At 58.5% G+C, this 22,751-nt stretch overlaps 3 protein-coding genes across 9 annotated transcripts in view; 2 read left to right on the top strand and 1 right to left on the bottom strand.

Annotated features, from left to right (window-relative positions):
• Window positions 1-4,752, bottom strand: part of R3HDM2 (R3H domain containing 2) — a 52,137-nt gene extending 47,385 nt beyond the window's left edge. For 2 of the 7 annotated variants that reach the window (XM_068409871.1, XM_068409869.1), the window contains exons 1-2: window positions 2,985-3,053; window positions 1,887-2,160 (exon numbers count right to left, since the gene is read on the bottom strand). The gene's annotated coding sequence lies outside the window, so the exon portion shown is untranslated. Of the gene's footprint in view, window positions 1-1,886; window positions 2,161-2,984; window positions 3,055-4,692 lie in introns of those variants that run through there. The other 5 variants (XM_068409876.1, XM_068409877.1, XM_068409875.1 and 2 more) reach the window with 4 other exon arrangements.
• A 135-nt stretch (window positions 4,753-4,887) lies between these two features.
• LOC137668726 (inhibin beta C chain-like) lies at window positions 4,888-9,086 on the top strand. Its single transcript, XM_068410478.1, has 2 exons — window positions 4,888-6,160; window positions 7,736-9,086. Exons 1-2 carry the CDS (start codon window positions 5,815-5,817, stop codon window positions 8,476-8,478), a joined length of 1,089 nt encoding a protein of 362 aa, XP_068266579.1. The 5' UTR covers window positions 4,888-5,814; the 3' UTR covers window positions 8,479-9,086.
• Window positions 9,087-15,755: 6,669 nt separating this feature from the next.
• Window positions 15,756-17,651, top strand: LOC137668979 (inhibin beta C chain-like). The gene is made up of 2 exons (XM_068410807.1): window positions 15,756-16,047; window positions 16,891-17,651. The coding sequence occupies exons 1-2, from the start codon at window positions 15,756-15,758 to the stop codon at window positions 17,649-17,651; spliced, it is 1,053 nt and encodes a 350-aa protein (XP_068266908.1).
• Window positions 17,652-22,751: the final 5,100 nt, after the last annotated feature.

The following is a 22,751-nucleotide window of genomic DNA, read 5'->3' as shown; positions in this document are numbered from 1 at the left end:
CATACAATTACAGGTGACCTTAAGGTATACAAGGCAGTTCACCTCCTGCCCAATAGCCACAAGAAACATAGGGCTTTCTTAGAGATTGTACTGTTTGCTCCCATACTTATGCTGTCATATCACTTCAAAAATACGTTTCTCAGAGACACTGTCTGTCCTGGCCTCCAGAATGACTCCTTCATTCAGGCATCCTCAGCCTTTTTTTCAGAACAACCACTACGTCCTATGAAAACTAACTGGTACAGAAGGCCACTCAGCAAATGAAAAAAACTGTCCCATAGAATCAGGACTTCAGCAGCACAACACATTTGAGTTATAAACTCTTCTACCTGTTCACAGCAGGGCATGGCCCTGTGAGCCAGGGAAGTGCAGGGCTCCTGGGTTGTTACCCCAGCTCAGCTCTGCCTTTTGATGCTATCTCAGCCAAATAATTTCTTCTCCCTGTTCTTCAGATCATGCACCTGTAAAACAGGGATTACATGCACCTACTCACAGTGGGGTGGAAAGGATTAATATATTAGTGCTGCAAACCCCCTTTCTAAATCCCTCAATTTACAGTCATGGGCAGGGACAGGATGGGACAGGGAGGCAGGACCAAAACAGCTTTATTATTAGCCCCTGCTGTGGCACTGACAGGGAAGGCCTCCCTGAACATTGTCATGTTCCTTGTTCTATGTCCCAATGCTTCTCCAAGCAGCTCTGGCCACCAAAGCTCTTCGGATCTCTACAGGCTTCCTGCAGCATGCACTCACCTGATGCTCCAGAACAGGGAACACACAGGCCAGAGAAGCTGCCGTGAAACAACAGGCTTCTCTCTAGATTGCCTACACATAAATTTTACTTCATATAACACAGTGGGTATAGACCCTCTACTCATCTTTTTTTTTCCCCATACATGCACACTCCATATAAAGTCACTTAACTTTAAGTGCTGACACTGAGAGAGAGAGAAAAGATCAAAGTCTTCAGTAAAAGCCCTCCTGCTGCCCCATTGATTCCCGTGTGGGAGGCACCTTTCTGTCCTGAGCCCACCTAGAGCCTCACTTGCCAGGACTTGCTTCTGCACCTCGAGCTTCCAGTCTCTTCTGAGCTACAAAGCCTAGCAGACACAGCTTAACTCACTGCCATGCAGCTGCTCGGCAAACACTAGCAGTCTTTTTGTCCTCATTTGTTTTTCCCACACAAAGCCACCTGGTGCCACCATTCCAGTTCCAGGGATAGCTATATTTTTAAAGACATGTTGAAAGCAGCAGCTAAAAGAGGTGGGGGAGAGAGTTTTTAAAGCCAAGTAGGTGATCTAGAAAGGAGCGAGTCTCTCCTCCAGCAGGGTTCTGGCCTCACCACAGCATTGCCACATCTTGTTTATTTTGTCCACTGCTGTTCCATGTTCTGCCTGTACTTCCTGACATTATATTTCTCCAAATAGACGTATGCGAGAACATTTATGAATCTTCTTATGTCCCAAAACAGCAACAAACAACGAAGATATCCGAGAAGAAATCTGAGAGAACTAACTAGTTCCTTTAATTCCACTCTGCTGAATGGACCACCAGCCTAGAGACTTGACCTCCACAGGTCAGATGGCTGCAGCTCAAAGCAGCACTTGACTAACTAGCGTTATATATCTCTGAATGGAGAGAAACACAGCTACACCACAGAATATAACTTCTCAGTTTTGATCCCAGGAAGGTCTAAACAAACAAAGCTACTAAGACTCAGCCAAAGAGGAGGACAATGCTACAAACCATTGTCCGATATTGTTAAATCACTCCAGGTTTCATCTTGTTCGTGCTACGCAGATAGCTCAAACTGTCCCTTGGGAACCACTCAGGGAAAACTGCAATGCCTCTTAACTAAGGGGTCAATTGGCTCCATATCCTACTCACCTCTAGGGCACCAGTCCCCAGTCAGTCCTCACTCATGAGCAGGGAGAGAGATAAGAGAACAGGACCATATCCAAGTCATGTTTCTCCTTCACAACTGGCAGGAGTTGATTTGGGGGTCTTAATCCAGCTCCTCAAAAGCCAAGTGGCTGTCTCCAGCAAAGCATCATCATTGCAAGCAACCTGTTGAGATCCATCCTCACTTGTGCAATCCCTGGAGTCTGGAGTAATGGTTTACTATCCAGTGAAGCTGCCATCAAACATCACACTTCGCCATCTTGGTGGACAGGGAAGAAAAAAAATCAGTCTAATGTCTTTTCTCATCATCTAGTTTGTTCCATTAAAAAAAAACAAACCAAACACCTTATATTTGTAAATACACACTGGAATAAGTTTCCAAAGTTTCCAAACTTTTCTATGCAGATACAATCTGTCCTTGTATTCCAAAGAAACAGGAATGAACAGGGGCAAATTTTTACCAATATATGTTTAACAGCTCATTGAAAATACAAAGAGCTGTGGATGAAGAAGTGAGACCCTAAGAGAACATCTACTGGGGGGGGAAAAAAAAAAAAAAAAAAAAAAAGATTTACACAAATCACCTGTTAACTCCTGAATTGTCATTTAATCAGGAAGGTTTATCTGAGATACAAAACTGGAAACAAATGTGGAGGAATTTTAAACTCCCCAAGAGGTCACAAGTCAAAGTGTTCAGGAACGAACAGCAAGGATTCTGGTAACACTCCTTTCCACTTTTTTATTATTATTAACTTTTTATTAGGAGCAGGGAGTTACCTCACAAGGAACACTTCACAGTGCAGGGGGCTACTGTGTGCAGCACTGCTGAAGGGCAGAAAAGAACAAGAACGTAAACCTTATGTCCAAATTAAAATTGAAGGCAACATCTAGAATGGGTCTGTACAGCCAGCCCTGATGTCCTGACCACTGCATCTTCATTGCTTTTGATAGATAAGCTAACTGGAGAACAGGTAGCCAGGCTCACCAACATGTAGCACAGTCACACTACAGTCAATCTGAGGCTGGTGAAGACAGGCAGAAAAGGACATATCCTGAGACAGAGTGAAATAAGAGGGATCTTACATCAAACCCTGTGCAGGACAAGTAACTCGGAGTAAGTCAAAAGGACACAGCTGTAGCAGAAGCAAGTGCAGACCCTAGAGAGAAGAGAGGCAAATAAGGACTTTTCCAACAAGTTCAGAACCTCTGTGGCCTAACAAAGAGCTGGAATGGCTGCTCATTTAATGAACAAATGATAATAAAAGAGACAGCAGAAAACCATCAGGGTCTGCAAATCACCCTCAATGAGCCAGTTATGAACTGGCTAGAGCCTCACCTACCACTTACAGAGCTCGCAGTCTTTGCACAGCACTGTCCCAGATCTGTGGTGCCCTTTTGAAAGGCAAACACCCTCCTATAAGCACTTTCTGAAAGACAGCATCACCAAGCCCTTTATAAAACCAGAGGCCAGTGAAGCAGCCTAGGCCTGGGCTCAGCTTTCTTGCCCATCTCAAAACAAAAAGAAAGAGACCAGAAAGAACAATGTCTGGAAACCAGAAACGGTTGCCATCCACGAAAGAGACAATCTAGCTCAAATTCCAAAGGAAATAAGGGAAGGGATTTAAAAAGATTCACACAATGAGTGACACAAGAGAGTAAACAATCCACCAGCTGCATCTATTTACGCTCAGGAGCTCAGAAGGACAACTTCTACCAGATCGTTTCAAACAGAGCAGAGGAAGACTTTAAGTAGTATCAACTTACCTGTGAAACTTGCTGCCAGAATACCTCACTGGCCTAAGTCAGAGGAAACTCTGACAGTCAGGTAGACAGCCCAAACACCTACTGGTACCCAAAAAAAGCCCTGTGAGGCTTTAAATGTATCACAGGGCAGAGAACACCGAGTAACAAGAAAACAACCCTGGCATGTATCCCATTAGTGGCCTACGCAGATCCTCTGAAATCCCTCCTGAACGCACTCCAACCAAGCCAGAAGACAAACTAAACTCTACAACATTTTCACTCCTGTTGTTACATACAGCAGGGCCCCAGAAGTCAGAAATATTTTCAGGAAAGCTTTTCAAAGCAAAGACGTCTGTGAGGATAACAGAAAACCTTCATGCGCTTCCCAAGCACTAGAATGGATGCCTGGCCATCAGCAACGTGAGGCCTCCTCTCCCACCTGTTGCTCCCCTTCCTCCTTAGCCTCTTGCAAGTGCTGCACCGCATGCAGAGAGCTGGGGAGGGAGGCAGCCACAGCAAGCTCAGACACTTTCGGATCGCACAGGGATGCCCCTTGTACCCGGGCCAGCCAGAGATGCACGGTGCAGGGGAGCACCCACTCTGCAAACCTGCCGAAGCAAGGGGCCCGCTGCAAGCTCCTCCCCGCGCCGACACTACAGCGAGCCTCGCAAGCCCCGACGGCCAGCAGCGCCCGGAGATGGCGGAGACCCAGCCGGACACGGCCACCGAGCGCTCCCCCGAGAGGGGCAGTCCGGGAGTCCAACACCGCCTCCGGGCGCGCCCCACCGACGCGCTGGCCCGTGGCGGCAGGAGCCCCGGGGACACGCCAGAGCCAGGACCGCGGCCGTCGCCGGGACGGGGGAAGGAACGGGAACGCGCGGAGGACATCGCAGGCGAGTTCCCCGCGGGCGGCGCGTACGCGCCCAGCCCGGGGGCATCGCCGACCGCCCTGCCGGCCCCAAACCCCAGGCCCGGCCCGGCTCGGGCTCCGACGCCGGCCCCGACCCGCCACCGCGCCCGGCCCCCGCCCCCAGCGGCGCGCACTTACCGGGCCGGGCCAGGCCCTGCGCCGCGGGGCCGCCGCCGCCGCCGCCGCCGCCACCACCCCGGGCCGGGCCGGGCCTGGGCCAGCGCGGGCCTCCCGGGCGGGGCGGCGGAGACGGCGGAGACGGCGGGTGGGGGGACAGGACGGGGAGGGGGGGGGGGGACGACGGCCGGAACGGGGAGAAAAGGGGAAAGAAACAGAAAAAAAAAGGGGGGGAAAGAAGTGGCGGGCCCCTCCCCCGGCGGGCGTGCGCGCTGCGTCACTGCTCCGTGCGCGCTGCGTCACCATATCGCGCCCGCCGTGCGCCTGTTGTCGTAGCAACCTGCTGGACGCGGCGCCGTGGAAGGCGGGAGGAACGCGGCAGCGTCCCCTGGCGCGGCGGAGGGCGCAGCAGGGAGCAGAGGGCCATTCGGGGCCGGAGCCAGCCCACGGCACCGCCTTCAGAGGGCGGGGCGACCCCGGGGGCGGGGCAGCCTCCGCGGCGCCAGTCTCCACCCTCCCCGTGGCCCCGCCCCCCAGCGCGCAGCACGCGGGGCGACGGCCCTGCCCGGGGGGGCACCCCCGCCCCGGGGGTTCCACGTCTCCCGGGGTCCCCGCGCCGCAGCATGGGGGGGCCCACACTGCGCCCGGGGCACCCCCGGCCGCCCCGGGGGTCCACGCCGTACGTGGGAATCCGTGCCATCTGCCTGGGCGCCCAGCGCTGGGGTGGGCAGCGGGGTGGGACCGGGGTGGCCGGAGCAGGTTGCCCGGGGCCGAGCCCCAGCCCCCAGGCAGCCTCTGCCGAGGGGGCAGCCCCACGCCGAGCCCCCCGAGCGGGAGCGCCATCCGCCTGGGTCCACCTTAACCCGGGGCGAGCTGTGCCGCGGCTGCCCCGTGCCCGGGAGAGGCTCCTGTGGGATCACAGGGGCGTTTATCTTGCCCGGGATCAGCCAATATTTGTGGCCACGTCAGGAGAACGAGCCCTTCCTCGCTCTCTGCTCCTGGGGAGTCCAGCACTGCTGTCCTGCCTCCACACTCTGCTCTCCCGGCCTCAGCATTGCTGTCCCGGTTTGACTTCAGCTTATTGGACGGTTGGAGGAACGCTAATTGCTCAGATCCCTAGGCTGTCACCTCCTGGCACCCGACATGACAGCCACGGTGGCTTTCCTGCTCCTGAGCCTTCTGAGGATGGCGGCTCTCAAGGAAGTGTGGTGCCCAGCCTGCGGGCTAGCGGCCCTGACCCCCACCACGCAGCGGGACGTCCTCATTGCACTGGCAAAGCAGAGCATCCTCTCCAAGCTCCATTTGCCAGACCGGCCCAACATCACTCAGCCCATGTCCAGGGGGGCCCTGCTGACTGCTCTCCGCAGGATGCGTGCGCTGCGTGTGGACACGGCCATCTCCCCAGGGACGCCCCATGACGGCAGCACCCCACACCTGCGTCCTGGGATGGGCGTGCAGGAATACGAGATCTTGAGCTTTGCCGAGTCAGGTCTGTACAGACCCCACATCCCATGGGCATCCCATGGGATGGGCCCTGAGGTGGGGGGCACAGAGGGAAGGAAGGTCTTGCCTGGGGAAAGGTGATGAGAGGTTTCTTCCTCTGCACAGGCATTTCAAAAGCTCTGCATAGGGGCATCACGCTCCTGCAAGAAATGCCAGGCTATGCACTGGGCCGCTGGGCACACTGCTGCTGGAAGGTGCCATATCCAGAACCTTTGCATCCACGTCCCAAGCTTACCCCAACCAGCCGCCCCTTGCCATGGGCAGGGGAAGCACTACCGAGGCTCTGGGGCCCCTTTCATTTACATATGGGATATGTTTGGGCAAGGGGGTGGGTGCAGGAGCAAAGATGGACTGCTGAATCATGTGAATTTCTTGTCCATTTCTGTTGAACCCTCCCCACTTGGGCTAGAGGTGGAGGGGTCAGATGCTTATGTTTTTCAAACATGATTCTAAGCCTAGATTCTTCATCAGCTCACGGTGCGTGGACTTAGGTCTCCAAAGCCCATCAGCTCCTTGCACTCAGCTGTGTCTCCATTTCCAACCCAAAGTGGTGGGCTGCCATATCTCACTCCAGAATCAGCTGTGTTCCTGGGAGGAGAGAGCTCCCCAAAATGTGCTCAGGGGTCCTGACAACTATCATCACTGGAAAAACAGGGGAAAACCTCCCACTTCTCACAGGCAAATGCAGCCTTCTTCGGAAAGAAGCAGAATTGCCACTCCATCCTGCAGAGCATCCTTCTGCATTGTCACTTTGCCCAGCCCAAACTGCTGCTTGTTGAGGTGTCGGGGGCACACGCTTCCCTTGCAGGCCTTAGTGTGGTTTGCATGGCTCCTGTGGGATAGCAAGGGCTTGCCGTGTCCTCGAAGACGTCTGGGAACAATGCTGCTCCACAGTACGTTGTGTTCCCATACATGAGGACAATGGGGAATTGTCTCCTGGCTCAGTGGAGTGTTTGCTGGAAGCAGAAGAGCCGGGTTGAGCCGCGTGGCTCAGCCCAGCCTCTTGTCCTGCTGCGCTTTGCCAGACCACAGAGGAGGGGGGTTGTGTCATCACAGGCAGAGCTGTGCCAAGGAGCCCAGCGCTGCTCTCACGGTCCCCGCCAGCCCTTCCTTCGCGAGAAGGAGAGGCAGCTCTGCAGCCTCAGCAGCAGCAAGGGTGGGACGTACTGGAACAATGTTAGGTGATGGTTGCAGCCATGGAAAGCAGAGGTAATCCTGGAGGTGCAGATCAGTGTGACTGCCTTAAATCCAAGGCTGGTTTACACCGCCAGATAACCTACTCCAAAATCCTCCAGCAGCTTCACTGACAAGGGCGTATCAGGTCAGAGAAGGTGGAACCAAGCTGGGTTGTTGCATTCCGCACCAGGCTGAGATGCTGCTCCTTTAGAGCAGCATAAGAAGGAGGAGCAGCAGCAGGGCAGGGAAGCGATGCCTGTATGTGCTGCACCCTGCCCCTGGTTTGGATACACCCCCCATTTGCTCTGACTCAGTGGCCCCTGGCTGGGGGAGCCCCCCACCTCCTCCTTTCACCTCCTGACTCCGCTTTTGGTTCTGTGCACAGGGTCCTCCACCTCCCGTAGTGTTCGCCTGCATTTCCGCTTCACCCAGGAGCTCGCTGGGAGCACCGAGATCCTGCAAGCCACCCTCTACCTGTTCTGGGCAGTCCCTGGCCCTGGGACGCACCCTGTCACCGTCAGACTCTTGCAGCCAGACCCAGCGGGGCTGAACATGACCGTGACCAGCGAGACACGGCTGGAGGTGCAGAGAGACGGCTGGGCCACGCTGGACGTGGGCCAATCTGTCCAGAGCCTCTTCGGCCAAGGGAGCCAGAGGCTCACTGTGGAGCTGGAGGTGGCAGAGGACTCGGGGTCTCCCCTCCTGGCTGGCCACAGGGGCTCCCACTGGCCATTTGTGGCAGCCCAGGCCCGGGCCAGGATGCCCCACCGGGTCCAGCGGCGCGGCATTGATTGCAGTGGCGACTCTCGCATGTGCTGCCGCAAGGAATTCTTTGTGGACTTCAAGGAGATCGGCTGGGAGGACTGGATCATCCAGCCGGAGGGATATCACATGAACTACTGCGCAGGGCTCTGCCCCCTGCACATGGCTGGCATCCCTGGCCTCGCCGCCTCCTTCCACACGGCTGTCCTCAACCTCATCAAAGCCAACAACGCAGACGCGGCCGTGGACTCCTGCTGCGTGCCCACACAGCGTCGTCCCCTCTCTCTGCTCTACTATGACCGGGACAGCAACATCGTCAAGACTGACATCCCCGACATGATTGTCGATGCTTGTGGTTGTACCTGACCGGCTGTCTGAGGAGGCAGGAGGGCAGGACCTGTGCTGTGCAGCGCTCCCCTCCTCCCGGCCCCTCTCTGGCAGTGCGAGACCTGGCGAGCTGCTGAGATGGGAACCTTGCCAAGGTGTTTTCTCCTCCTGAGGTTCAAGCATCAAGGGTGACGCTGAATCTGCAAGTCTTCTCCTCCCTCACCTCCCACACGGCTCTTTTCCCCCTTCGGATCTGCCCATGGATTCCTCTCTGCCCATGAGCCACGGCCTCTGAGACAGGCTCCTGATGGACCCCAGACCCTTCTACCTGCAGGACTCTGCAAAGAACAGCTCCCCACGCGACTCAGGGCAGCCCTGGCTCGCCCTGCTGCTGGTCCCAGGCCAAGGCCATGGTGCAGCCCTCAGTGCTGCAACATGAACACATGCCCTTCAGGTAACGGGTCCCAGCAGCAGCCACTTCAGGCTGCTTGGGGGAGATAGAAGCTGAAAAGATGCTGGGGGATGGCTAGGCCAGAGGGGAGAGGGCCATCGACGGGGCCTCACTCCTCAGCTGGACATGAGGTTGAGGGGGTTGAGGAAGGGGAAATTGATCCCAGTTGGAGGAAAGTGTCTCCCGCTGCAATTGTCCCAGCTACCTGGTATTCAATAAAAGACTCCCAGCCGTAGTGTGTGCACATGTATGTATACACATATGTGTACCCTGTCATTAGCCAGCACACCTTCCACCTCTCCCCCAGGTGCACAGTGGTGGATGTGCCCTAGCACAGGCAGCCCCAAGATAGCACAGAACTGACCCACTCTGCCATGCGCAGTCCTCTTCTAACCAACAGCTTGGTTATAAAACCCAGGCAGCGGGGTTGGGCATCTACCACCAGGACACACTGTGCCCAAAGGCTGCGATGCTGCTGGCCCGCACAGCTCTCATGCTCTCTGCCCCTTGGCTGCCTTTCCTGGGGCGGGGGGGCGATGCAGAACCCCTGACTTGTCTCAACTAGATCCAGGGCATGGTATGGGAGCCTCCGGACACAGGAGGTTTGTGATTCCCACTGGGGAAGGCACCATTCCTTGGTTGGGCCAAATTTTCCATTCCACCAAAACAATCTGTATTTGGCCATTCTCGTCCCAAGTCAGGACGAATCTGAGCAACTCTTCTCCCTTTTAAAGTGGACAGAAACTACCGGGCAAGACTGACAAAGCTACAGTGCCCAGGAGACCCACCCTTGCCTACAACCCCATGCCAGCTCCCTCACTGGGGAGCAACCTCTTGGCATGTCTCTGGCCTGCGGCCCGGAGCAGCTGCCCCCTTCGCTGGCCCTCGCCAGCCTGGCTGGCGGCAAAGTGGGACATGTCAGTGCCGTGAGAGCTGGGGCCAAAGGGCGGCTCTGACACATCAGCCTCATTACGTAATCTTGTGTTAGGGTTTCTCCACTGCTTCCCACGTGTCCCCCATGTGTGAGGGCTGAGACAGCAGGGAGAGGGTGCTGGGGATGGGAGAGGGAGATTCACAAGGGGAGCTCCTGGGATGGTCCCCTGAGGTGCATGCCGCTGGCTGGGGTGGAGCTGGGTGACTGCAGTCCTGTGGTCCACCCTGCAAGCACTGACAACCCCACCTCAGAGGCTAGAAACAGCTGAACCAGGTGGGAAGAGGGTCTGCAGAGGGAGGAGGGTGGTGTCAGATCCTCTCACCATCTGGCTTGAAGGATGGCTTTGCATCTGCTGTCCCACTCCAGGATCAGGCCAGGGTGGTCGGAGCCATGAGCAGCTCTGGCTGGAGCAGGAGCCAGGATGTGTATTGCCCTGGAGGACCTGTGACACCTTGAACAGGGATGGAACAGCCACTAGCAGGAGACAGTGTTTGCCCACGTTGCATGCGTCCCGAGGCAGGCGCTCCCAGCGAGCTCGGCTGGAGCAGGGACCTGCATCTCCCCATCAGGTCGCAGCAGGCACCATGCTGAGACCCAGGCTTCCAGGCCCTGGTGCCTCCAGGACTCAGACCTGAAAGGTTCCTGCTGACCTAGCTGCTGCACAGGCAGGGTGGAAACCTCAGGGATCAATACTGTCTGGGACCCAAGGCCACTTGCGCAAACCCAGAAAGGGTTTGGTGTTTGTTATTTTCTGTTTTTTCCCCTTCTTTTTCCAATGCCTCTTTTCACTGTCTATATTTATCAAACAAACAGCTTTCCTGTGACCAGCGCTGAGCTCTCTAGGCTGCGGTGGGCATGGGCAGAAAGGGGCTGAGTGAAGGGGCAGAGGAGCTGTTGGCTGGGCCCTGTGGCCCTACAGATGCCTCAGCTCGGGGATGCACAAGCCCAAGACCCTGAGCTGAGGCATCTGCAAGTGCTGCAAGCCCTCAAGTGGGGCTGCGATGCCCCCAGTTCCCCTTCCTGACCCCGCAGCGCTCCTGCTGGGCGCTTCCCTCACTCCCCACGGGGCTCAGAGCAAAGCAGGGCAGGCTGCAGGGCACAAGTGCCCTGCCTGAAACAGCCCCCTCTTGCTACCTGCCCTCTAAACCCCAGCTCTGCCCTTTGCTGGGCTGCACGTGTACTCTCTGGACACCACAGGATACACAAGCAGGCTCTGCTTGCCAGTCCTGCAGGGATGCTGCCCCTTGCCCTCAGGCACAGGGATGAGGAGCATCTCCCAGTCCAGATCTCGCTGGACCTATATGAGTTGTCACAATGTTGCCTTCTGTCTACCGGGCTGGGATATAGCCAGCCCAAGCCCCACAGGGCAGCTGCATCCCAATGGACATGAAGGTCCTGCTGACTTGGGGTGCCTGGGTTAGCAGCAGCTCCCCCAAGAGGGGTCCCAGTCTCTGAGGTCCCTCCCTGTCCCTGACAGCTTGAGATTAGGGCAGAACACATTGTCCTGGGGGTTTGCCAACCACCTGAAAATGTGCCTTTTCTGGTGCCTTCAGGTCAGAGGCTCCCCAGACGAGCAGGGTCCGAGGTCCCGCAACACAGGCCCTCCTCTCCATGCATGCGGCTTGCCCCGGGAAACAGGACATCTGGGTGCAGCCTACAGCCCCTTCCCCACTCGCAGCGTTGGGCAAGAGTGACCGAGGCTCAAGAATCCCACGATGGCACTCCCACCTGGGGAACACTGCAGGGTGAGGAGGGTGCAGTCAAGGAAAGGTGATCCACTAGAGCCAGGCGCAGTCCCCTCCCTCTCTGCCTGCTGTAGGCTGGCACAAGGCAGGGGCCCATGGCAGGTAGGGGCCCCCAGCACACACAAGGAGCTGCTCAGCCCCCACAACTGGTAGCCCCAGCAGGAGCTGTGTATTTATAGCCCTAACAAGCTCCACATGGAAAAGTGACTCTCTGGGCTCCACCACAGCCCTGGCTTATTTTGCAAGTCTTCGCCCTCATCAGCGAAAGTAACCTTGGTGTAAGCATGAAGGCAGCGTACAGAGTGAGGCTCTTCAGGGAGCAGAACAGAAAACCTGAGAGCAGCAAGGTGCAGCTTCCTGCTGGGCATCCGCTCCTCCTTCACTGGTGGGAAAAGGGAGGGCATGAGGGCAGTGTTCACCTTACAGTGTCCCCTTTTGCCCTGAGGGAAGAGTGTGTGACACCGCACTTGTGCTGGGGTCCCCTGTTCACTCAGGGGGCTTTGTAGGTGGTTTCTTAGACAGGTATGCCCAGCTGCCATGAGATACTGCTGCACTGGCCCCACTGGGACCAGTAAGTCTGGTGGGGAGCCCGCCCCGCAGCCCGCCCAGCATGGCCCAGCGTGGGAGATGCCATGCAGACAGCATAGACCCAGCACTTGGGCTATGCCGGATCTGACACAGAGGGGAACACAGGGCTCTGCAAGGTGCTGTCCCCTTGGCCTCTGCTCAGGGAGGGGACAGGAACGTGCAGCTGCTGCCGGTGGCTCCTGGAAGGAGACTTTGCCAGTGTCAACAGACTCTGAAGCAAAGGTCCAAGCGCAGTGTGCCAGGGTGTCCCTTGGCAGGGCCTGGCTCTCAGGGGAGGGGTGGGAATTCCTGAAAGCCCCTGATGTTGCCTTGAAACGGGTTAATTTTTAATTTTCAGTCTCGCTGGCAGTTTCTAGCCAGGAGCCACCAGCTCGGAGGCACCCGGCGATCCGCGCTGGGCATCTTCGGCTCGGCTAGTGCGAAGTGCCCGTCCCGCACCGCCGGCCCCTGCTGAGCGACCGGGGGGGGGGAGCTCCGGGCACAGCCGGCGCTCATCGCCCCCGGCGCCCCATCCCGAAGGGCCGCCCGGCGCCTGCCGGCCCCGGCCCGCGCGGCCCCTTGGCGGAGCTGGGCGGCCCCCCTGAAGCCCGCGGGACCGGGAGCGGCTTTGCCCCGCGCCGCCGGGCGGCGACCGCGGGCCGCGAGAGGCGCCGCGGCTCGGGGACGCGCCCGGCCGGGCCGGGGCTGGCCGCGGGGCCCGGGGCAGGCCGCTCCCTCGCCCCTCTTCCCTTGGCGGGCGCCGGGGGAGGCAGCCCGGCGCGCTGCAGCGGGGCGAGGAGCGCTGGCGCCGAGGGAAGCGGGGCCGCCGACCGTCCTGCCGTGACCGCGAGCCCTGGCCTCGTTCCCTTCCCAAGGCTGGACTCCGGGCTGCGCAGACCCGCCAGCCCAGCGCCTCCAGCCCTCCAGCAGTCCTTGCCCGGCCTCCCTCTCTGTGCTGTCCCCTCGGCCCCAGGGACACGGGCTGTCCCCCCAGCACTGCCCCTGCGGAAGCCTTCAGCGCCTGCTCCAGCGCTTGCTGCTCCGCCAGCCCTGTCCGCTGTTCCCCCAAGCCCAGGTACTCCTCCAGCCTGCGGCCTTCAGCACTTGCTCCAGGGAAGAGGAGCCTGTGGGGACGAAGCTTTTCAGTGCTGGAGCCTGGCATATGCTGTGGCCCCCAGGTGAGGGTCACAGCTGGCTTTGGCACTTCCTCGGCTGACATTGGTGGCAGAGCCGCACAGAAATGGGTGTTCTGGCAGGAGCCATGCTCAGGTGCTGATGCATGAGCTCTTGGAGGGGGTCCCTGCTTAACCCAGTCCATTGGCACCTCTAGGTCAGGTCGTCAGGTGCCACGCTTGTCCCACCAGACACGAGGTCAGAGACCCAGAAGCCATGGGTGCAGCAAGTGCTGGGCCTGGGTGGACCCAGGGAGGGTATTTTGGTCAGGCCAGTCCCTGGGCTTTGCTTTCTGGGAACCGCTTAATCAACAACACACTTATGCAATGGGTGCAAGAACCACTCACAGCTGCGTGCTGACCCCTGGCCTAGATCTGGTGGGCCAGAGTGCGTGGGGGGGCGGGGGGGCAAGCAGATCAGATGGTCCTGCTAAGCTGGAGGTGAAATGGGGGTTCATGGCAGCAGCCGTGGGGTGCTGGCCAGTGCAGAGGGATCCAGGCAGGTTCGAAGGGATTAATCCCTTTGGGGACACCCTGCTCCCCAGGCTGGAAAGGATGGTGGATTAGAGAGTTATTCACCCTTTTTGCCACAACTATTTGCCTCCTCTGTTTCATGCTGTGACCAGCCCAGATTCTGGCTCGGTGGATCTGGCAGGGAAGGAGGAATTCAGCATGGCATTGTGCCTCAGTTTCCCTTTCCTGCATGTGTGAAGCTGTGGTGTGGCTGCTAGGAGGTGGTGGTGACACAGAGGTTTTTAACGACCCCCCCTGGCCTGGCACCCAGGCCAGTGCCACTCAGCGATGCAGCTTGGGACTCCCTCCGGCTTACTGCATGTCAGGAGAGTGTCAGGCAGAGGAACCTGGTTCCCTCCACGGGTTGAAGGCAGGAGCAGCCCTGCCCTGTGGGGAATTCAACCTGCCCTGAGAGCCAGAAAGGAAACACTCCATTTCCAGTACAGAAACATGGAATAAAAGGCAGGGGAATGGGCACGCGGTGCACGTGTGAGCATGTCCACAAATGGAGCGTGTATCCAAGTATTTGGGATGGAGAACTGAACACGTGTTTGCAAGGGAGTGTGCAGATGTGTATGTACCACTGAGCATCTGTGCAAGGGAGTGCATGTGCACTGTGAGCGTGCACAGTGCACCTGTGCCTGGATGAAAGTGCCACCTGCTCAGTCCTGCTGGTGCCTAGGCAGTGCTGCCTGCATGCTGCCTGCAGCCGGGCTCACAGGCCCTGTGGGAGCTGTGCTCCCAGGCCAGGCCGTGCCCACTCTTTCCTCCCTGTTGACACTCCTGGGCTATTCTGGGAGCTGCCAGCAGGCCCAGCCAGCTGAGAACTTTGCCCCTTGCACTATGGTTGCATCATCTCCGGTGGGTGCTTTTTCCCAGACAGCCCACTCTGTTTACACGTCACCTCTGTGCTTGGCCAGAGGCAGGGGCTCTGTGTGGTCAAGACCTTGGAGTCAGTGCTGCACAGCACGGTGGGCACAGGACATGCCTGAAGGGCTGGCTGGGCTTCAGGTTCCCACTGCGCTCTGTGGGTTCCCTGCTCTGTCACAAGAGCGCTGTGCTCTCCTGCTCCCCCAACAACATGGCACCTTGCACCACTTTCAGGAGATTTCTACAGGACCCTTCCCTGGCTCAGGCTGTGCGCCATGCTCTAGGCACAGCATCTGGGGCTACGAATCTGAAGAACATCTTCAGGTTGACGTGACACTGGCTGCCACCTCATGAGTCGCCAGTACATACAAACATCGATTTTAATTTGTGGGGAGATGGGGCATAGTATACACCTTCGCTGACCCTGCCCAGCTCTGTCCTGGGGTGAGACTGGACCAGGCAGTCCAAAGGATTGGCTCAGACCCCCAAACTCATCACATGGTAGGAGTGACAAAAGCCCAGAGATGTGAACATCCCAGGGAGCTGCAGGGGTCATCCTGGGAACAGCCCCTGAACCCTGCTGGGTTCTCTGTCAGCAATAAACTGACTGCTAGGATGGCTAAGGGGGTGCACAGCCTGCCGTGTGCCCCTCCCACTCGTGCCCAGCCCTCCCGGTTCCCTCCGCGGGTGCAGGCCGAGCCGGGGCCGGAGGCAGGTGCTCAGCCCCCCTCGAGGCCCGAGTCTGGCTGGGGGACCCCTCCCGCGGGGACCCAACAGCCTCGCATGAAGGGGGAGCGGGGGGGGGGGGGTGGGCGGGCAATAGCGCCCCGCTGCTCGCGGAGCCCCTTCCCTCGGGACGGCGGGGCGCCGTCCGCCCCTCGCCGCGGGGGGGGGCTAATCCCGGTAATCCCCCGCCCCGGCCGCGGCCCGACGGGACGGGACAGGCAGGTGAGCCGGCCAATGGCGGGGGGGGCGCCGGGCCCGCCCCCGGCCGCAGGTGCCCAAAGCGGGCGGGCCGCGCCGCGCCACTCCCGGTGCCGGCCCGGTCCGTCCCGTCGGTGCTGATGGCAGCGCGAGGCGCGGGCCCGTGGCTGCTGCTGGCGGCGGTGCTGTGCGCGGCGGCGGAGCCGCGCTGCCCGTCGTGCGCGGCGGGCGCGGAGCGGCGGCTGCTGGAGGAGGCGGCCAAGCGGCAGCTGCTGGAGAAGCTGCGGCTCCGCGAGCGGCCGAGGCTCGCCCACGCCGTGCCCCGCGCCGCCGTGGCCCGCGCCCTGCGGCGGCTGCAGGCGGGCGGCACCCGCCGGGGCCCCGACGACGACGACGAGCGGGGCTACGAGATCATCAGCTTCGCGGAGCCAGGTGGGTGCGCGGGGCCCGTGCTCGCCCCCGCGGCCCCCAAGGGCTGGGGCCCCCGACGGGGCTCGGGTGAGCTGGGCTGTGCCCAGTGGCGGACTGCGGGAGACCCAGGGCAAGCCCGTGCTGGACGGGCCCCTGGGGCAGCGTCTCCCTGCCCTGGGCTGGTGGGAACCCGCAAGGATGCGCAGCCCCTGAACGTCGGGGCACTGCAGCACCGCTGGGGCCAGGGTCCTGGCCATCTGCCTCATCACGGCGGGGTGAGGGTGCCTGGAGCTATGCAGGCTGTGATTAAATCATTAGTTAATGCACCTGCTGTTCACTGGTGGCCTCCCAGCGCTGCTGATGCTGGAAGGCTCAGCCTGGGAGAAGGAGAGATGGCCCCTCTTTTGCTCCTGCATTGGCCAGCTGGAACTCTCCACCCGAAGTGCTGTGATACCTGTCCCCTTCCTGAAAGGTGGGGGCAACCCAGGGTACCTGGGACTTCCAGTAGTTGGACTTGGGAACTGCAAGGACTAGCTCAGGGGTGGGTGGGTGTGTGTGTGCTGGAAACACTTTCCAGCCTTGCACTGTGCAGCAAAGGGAAAGGGCCAGGTGAGAGCAGGTGTCCCTTGCCTTATTCTGCCAGGCAGAGTGGGACAGTCCCCCATTCCAATGCAGCCCCCCTCCTGGTAGCATTTCCAAGGAAGGGAGGGGGACAGACTGAGGGCCCTGTGGAGGGAGGGAGGTTTGTAGGTGTTTTCTGAGAAGAAGATGAAAGAGATTGGCCTTGATGAGCAGGATGGTGGTGCAGCCTTACCTTCCCTAGCATCCTGCAGCATTCAGCTCCTCATCCCTTTCTCCTCTCAGAGCCCACGTCTCCCTCTGGCTTGGGGCTGCAGTTCCAGTTCAGCCGTACGCAAGACCAGGACGTTCACATCCTGCAGGCTCAGCTTTGGCTCTACCTTCGAGTTCCTGGAGACCTGGTAGCCAGCCTTACCCTGAGAATCTTCCTTACTGGTGGGGAAGGTGATTTGGTGGGGGGCAATCGCACGTTGCTGAGTGAGAGGCGACTGAGCGCTAAGGGCAGTGGCTGGCGTGCCTTCACCCTTATGCCTGCCCTGCAGAGTTTCTTTGAGGGGGAGCGCAGGACCCTGCGGCTGGAACTGGAAAGCCATGGGGATGGGGGTGATATCATGGCAATAGTCAATGCCAGCCAGTCCCACCAGCCCTTCTTGGTGGCTGAGGCAAAGGTGCGGGAGCCTGGACACCACGTGGCCAAGCGCAGCCTCCGCTGCAGCCAGAATTCCAACCTCTGCTGCCGCAAGGACTACTACGTGGATTTCCGCGATATCGGTTGGAATGACTGGATCATTAAGCCTGAGGGCTACCAGATAAACTACTGTGTGGGCCAGTGTCCTCTACATGTGGCAGGCAGCCCTGGGATGGCCTCTTCTTTCCACACAGCTGTCTTCAACCTTGTCAAAGCTAACAACATCCAGGCATCGGGGCACTCGTGCTGTGTGCCCACGCGACGCCGGCCGCTCTCTGTCCTCTACTTTGATCGCAATAGCAATATTGTCAAGACCGACATCCCTGACATGATTGTCGATGCCTGTGGCTGCAGCTAGGGTTGGGGGAGCTGTGCTGAGTACCCCCTTTCTCCAGGACTGTCTCTCTGGTGGCAGGGGGAAGCTGGAGAGCTCTGTTGAGCTGGAGTCAGACTGTGGTGCAATGGACCCCTTTGGAAAGGTTGGGAGGGAGGGAGAGGGTCTCATCAGAAGGAGCACGGGTTGTCTCCAGAGAGTACCTGGGGCAGGGGTCTGAGCCATGGGTGGTTGGTGACTCTGGGCATCCATGCCCTGACTGGCAGCATCCCTCTGGTCCCAAGCTGATCCTACATTTCTGGTGGTTGTGTTCCCCTCTGTATGTGGGGTGAGGGGGCCCTGCTTTGCTCATATCCAGAGTGTGTGGTGACAGTTTGGGACTTGGCCTCCTTGAGAGCAGAGTGGGATGTGGGAACGGGTCTGTTTCCTCCAAGTGGGAAACTGGAGGACAAGAGGCAGTCCCACTTTTCTTCCCTACTGCAACAAATCTTCCTACATCAAATTTGGCCATTATTGTTGGGGACAGGTGGAATGAGGCACAAATAACAGGCCTGGAAGATGAGGATGAAGGGTATGACTTTGTCAAGAACCCCAAAACTGCAATGACTAGACACAGTCCTCTGCTCCCAGGAGGGCATGGAGCTGTGAAGGATGGCCTTGCTTCCTGGCCAGGTCCTGTGTATTTCCCCTTTCATTTTCCTGGGTTTTGTGCTTTTCTTCCCTGCTGTTCACCTTACCAGTCAGGTCTCTTCCAGCCCAGTGCCTCCTTACAAGGAGGTCTAACTCAGACTTTGCCTTTAAGACCATACTAAAGGTACAGATTTTTTTGTACCTCTAGTTTTGCAGCTGTTACTACTTTTATGGTAGAGGTTTCTGCAGCTGTTGGGACTCCCTGGTGCTCCATCCAATCTACCCACCTCTCTACTGAAGATCCCACTCTGCCTTTGCCTTCCTGATACTAATGTATGCAATGTACCCACATGACCTGTGCTTTTAATTTATTTTTAATACTTTGGTGCAGCTTCCCCAATAAATGGGTGGAAATGCAACATCCAGGCTCTGACTGCTTTCTCCTGGCACCACCTGCATGAATGGGGTGGGGGAAATAGTCCTGCTTGGCCAGAAGGTCCTGCTCCTCGCCCAGGCCTGTCAGGCTCTGGCTGTGACGATGCTGGGCTCTGGGGCTGGAGCAGCACCAGTACAGGAGCACTGCAGTGAGGGGAGCTGTGGTGCTCTGGGGCTCCCTGGGTGCCATGGGGTGTTGCACACTGAGACCTTGTGTGAGCAGGGCTATGCAGGGGGCTCTTACCTGTGGATGGGGGACCCAGGGACAGGGCAGGGGCTGGGAACCAGGTATCATCTCACTGGGGGCTGGAGGGGGGTGGCCTGTAATGTGAGCATCAAAGCAGCTGTTTCCCAGCAGGGAAGATACTGCTGGGGGGCATAGCCCAACCTGAAGATGCTGTTCTCCACCTGGATCAGTCCTGAACAGAGATCAAAATACCACAGCTCTGGGGACTCTGGCTCGGCATGGGGGGGGGGGGGGGGGGGATGTGTGACCTCAAAGGATGAGTGACAGCCCACCCCCAAATCCTGTGCTCCCACTGCAAATACCAGAGATTGTACCCTAATCGTGTCTCACCGACTTCCCCAATTCCCTCCTACAGGCTCCCCTAAACACCACCCAATAACCGTAGCCTTAACCCCATAGCAGCCAGTCATAGAGTCTGGCAATGCCCAGGATGGTGGGTGATGGGGAGTGTCCTGTGGAAATAGGGGTAGAATGCTTCTGGGGTGGGAGGCAATGCCCCCTGCTCATCCCTCTGGGATCCCACATGGATGGCCTGGGTCCTTGTTGTGCAAGCGCTCGCTCAAATCTTGCTTTGGGGCCATTTTATCTGGGGACAAACCCACTCGCTTTCCCAGCTTGGCCCTGTGCTGCACCCTGCAAGCGGACAAAGGGCAGCTTTCATCAGCCGGCCGCAGCGGGCATCCCCCCAGGCTGCAGGAGCAGCATGGCCATCATCCACACTCCCCAAAAGATCACTGGTGGGGAAAAGCCGACTGCACCTGCAGGATGCCTCAGGCTTCTGGGCACGCCCACAGCCCCGGCACAGGCACTGCTGACGCAACGGGGCACCGTGTCAGTGTCCATGCCCCCAGGAGCGTGGGCTGCCATACCTGTGCCGAGAGTTGCCGGTGTGGATTTCAGGTAAGCGCACAGGGATGTGCATGGTGTCTTTGCAGTCTTCCTGCTCCCTCCCCGTATCGGCACTCTTGCTCTAGCCAGCGCAACTGGGGTGGGCAGGGAGGCATCCCACAAAGATGCCAGATACCACGTTTCCCTTTGCCAGCAACACAGCATCTTCCCTGTCACAGTGAATGTGTGTTCCTGTGTGTGGGGAGGGGAGGCTGTCCACATGCGTGTGTGTGATGTGCTGACTCACTGACACACTGACACACTGACCCACCAGCCCAGAGCCGAGATGCTGAGCTGGCTGTGGTGGTACTGTTAAGTCTTTAATCTGGGTGATCATCTGGCCCTGCTCTGAGCCGCTTTAACTTTCCTAAACAGGAGGCCAAGATTAACCGTGGCGTGGGGGACGCAGCAGGGTTGGGGGTCTGGTGGTTGAGAGCTGCTGGCGGGGGGGGAGCTGCCCAAGCGTTGTTTCCACCCAGGGGGCTCAAAGCTAGTGTCAAAACAGACCTGGGCCTGTCTGGCCATGCAGATGGCCCCTTGGGAAGAGGTGGGTGGTCTTGGGGCAAGTCCCCAGACCCTGGGAGGCCAGCCTGGCCGGGCCGTGGCGGTGTGGGCGGCAGGACTGGCCCCGCACAGTGCCCAGTGCCCAGGCAGGCCTTTCCTCGCAGCTTAGCCAGGGTCACACTCAGCTCAGGAGTAAATCTGCTGAGCTGCTTATGCCTATTACAAAACTGGCATGCAGGCATCTCCTCTCACCTGCACCCATCACCTTGGCCCTGCCTTGGGGATGATGCTGTGGGACTCGATCCACTGCAGCAGTCTGAGGGCACCCCAGGACACAGCTAGCTGTTTTCCCCTCGTGCCAGAGGAAGGGGGGTGACTGTGCAGGCATTGCCACCTCCCCTGTATGCTGGGGCCTCCCTGGGGAGCAGAGACACCCCTCCTCACCCATTGCTGTGTTGGGGTTGGCTGGGAGGGGAAGGAACTGATCTCAGGCTAGGACAGGGGGGAGGGAAACTGAGGCAGGGAACAGTCTTTTGCAGGCCATGTCTGGGAGCTGAGGTGTCTCCTGAAATCCTTCTCATACTGTAATCCCCATGTTGTCCCTCTGCTCTGGGGGTCCTGTGCAGTCAGTGGAGAGGGCGTTTCCCAGAGCTGTGGCATGGGTCATGCCGTAAAGCTACTCCAGTGGTGCACTGAACACCTGCGGTGCGTGATGACATGCAGGGGCACTGGGAGGACAGGCTAATGCTGAGGAAGGCAGAGTGCCCACAGCAGGGGTAATCCTGCTAAGAGGCTCTGAGGTCAGGCTGGGTGTGTGGCACAGCTCCCATCACCTTTGAGGCTCACGCTAGACATGGGCAGCACCATCCCAGAGAGCAAGATGGAGCTGGGAGCAGCTGAGCAATGGGGCAGGGTGAGAATGCACATGCCCCCACGAAAAGTGCATCTGGGGTCACATGGGGAGTTGAGCATGCACAAGGTGGGGCATGTGCTCGCTCCAAGTGGGCTGTCCTCCCACAGAAGGCCCCGGGAACAGCCCTTTGCCAAGCCCCACTTGTGGTCCAGCCCCACTCCAGCCCTGCTGGTCCCGTTGCTCTGTTTGCTCTGGGCTGCAAGGCTTCACTAGGCCACCATCTCAGGCCCAGAGCTCCTGTGTGGGCTGTCCAGGCAGGGCGTTTGTACCTTCTGATTCACTTTCCCAGCAGCCATGGTGTGAGGACTAGGCAAAAATGCAGGGGGAGACAGAGCTGCAGGAAGGAGCAGGGTCCCCAGGCCTCAGCAGGTCTTGGGGAGGTCATCCTGCCTCCCTACTCTGCCCTGCTGGCATTGACACATGCTGTCACGTTCTGGCTAGGGTCAGGTGGGCAAAGGCCACTTTCCCTGAAATAGTTGCTTGCACCCGGGGCCAGCCTGGCTCTTCCCCTACATTTAGTCACTGTGGCATATGGGAGGGAACTGACCTTCATTGTAAAAAACAAACAACACGGAAAAGCAGCACTGCTGGATGAGAAATTAATTTCCTTCTACCCCCCACCCCATCCCTGGAGCTCCCAGGCCCCATTTTCCACTCTCACTCAGACACCCACTTTCTCTCCTGCCTCCCTTGGTGCAGGTAGCACCATTGCCCTGCTTTTTCTTCACATGTGACAGGATCTAGCTACTTGCAGACCCTGTGAGCTGGACAAGGCCAGGGTGTTTTAGTGAAAGGGGGTTGCCTGTGCAGACTCTTTGGGGCATAGGATCCATTTGGGGAAGGGAGCAGAATGCTCTGCACTCTGAGCTGCTGCAGCCCCAGCTCTCTGCTTGCCTTCTGTACAGTGACATAAATGCAACATGGGACTTCATTTTTGCCCCCCCGGGATGTGCAGCTGAGGAGCATCAGGCTGTATGCAAATGACAGTCACTGTTAGGCCCTTGAGATGGTCTCAGGCCCTGCAGCACGTGTTATCCTCTCCCCCTCCACCACTGGTAGCCCTGGAACTGTTGATGCAGTTGAGAAATGTCTGGACGGTAAGTAGGAAGCTGAACTGCAGGCACTGGTGCCACACTGGAACATGGCTGGGAGAACTGCTGGGACAGCAGTCAGGCTATGGGGCAAGCAGCCAGGGGAGCTTTTGGGGTGGGATAAGGCTTTTTGAGCCACCAACATTGTGGCTGAACAAGGAGGCACCTGGGGGACCCATTCAGGCAGCCCCAGGAGGATTGCTGGACACCTTGGTGGCTTGTAGGATGGGGAGGCAGGAGGATTTCCAGGTGGAAATGAGTGGGCTCATCTCCTTAAGCAGCTGAATGGGATCACCTGCAAGGATATGAGGGCTAGTTTAGGGCAGAAGGTGTTGTAGAGCATGCCCACTGGGGGCAAGATCACCTTAGGGACACAGCCCGCACCTGGCATCTCTGGTTCTTTGGGGAGACACATG

Source organism: Nyctibius grandis, chromosome 11, assembly GCF_013368605.1.
Source record: "Nyctibius grandis isolate bNycGra1 chromosome 11, bNycGra1.pri, whole genome shotgun sequence".
Lineage (NCBI taxonomy): Eukaryota > Metazoa > Chordata > Aves > Nyctibiiformes > Nyctibiidae > Nyctibius > Nyctibius grandis.
This window is presented reverse-complemented; position numbering and strand designations above follow the sequence as displayed.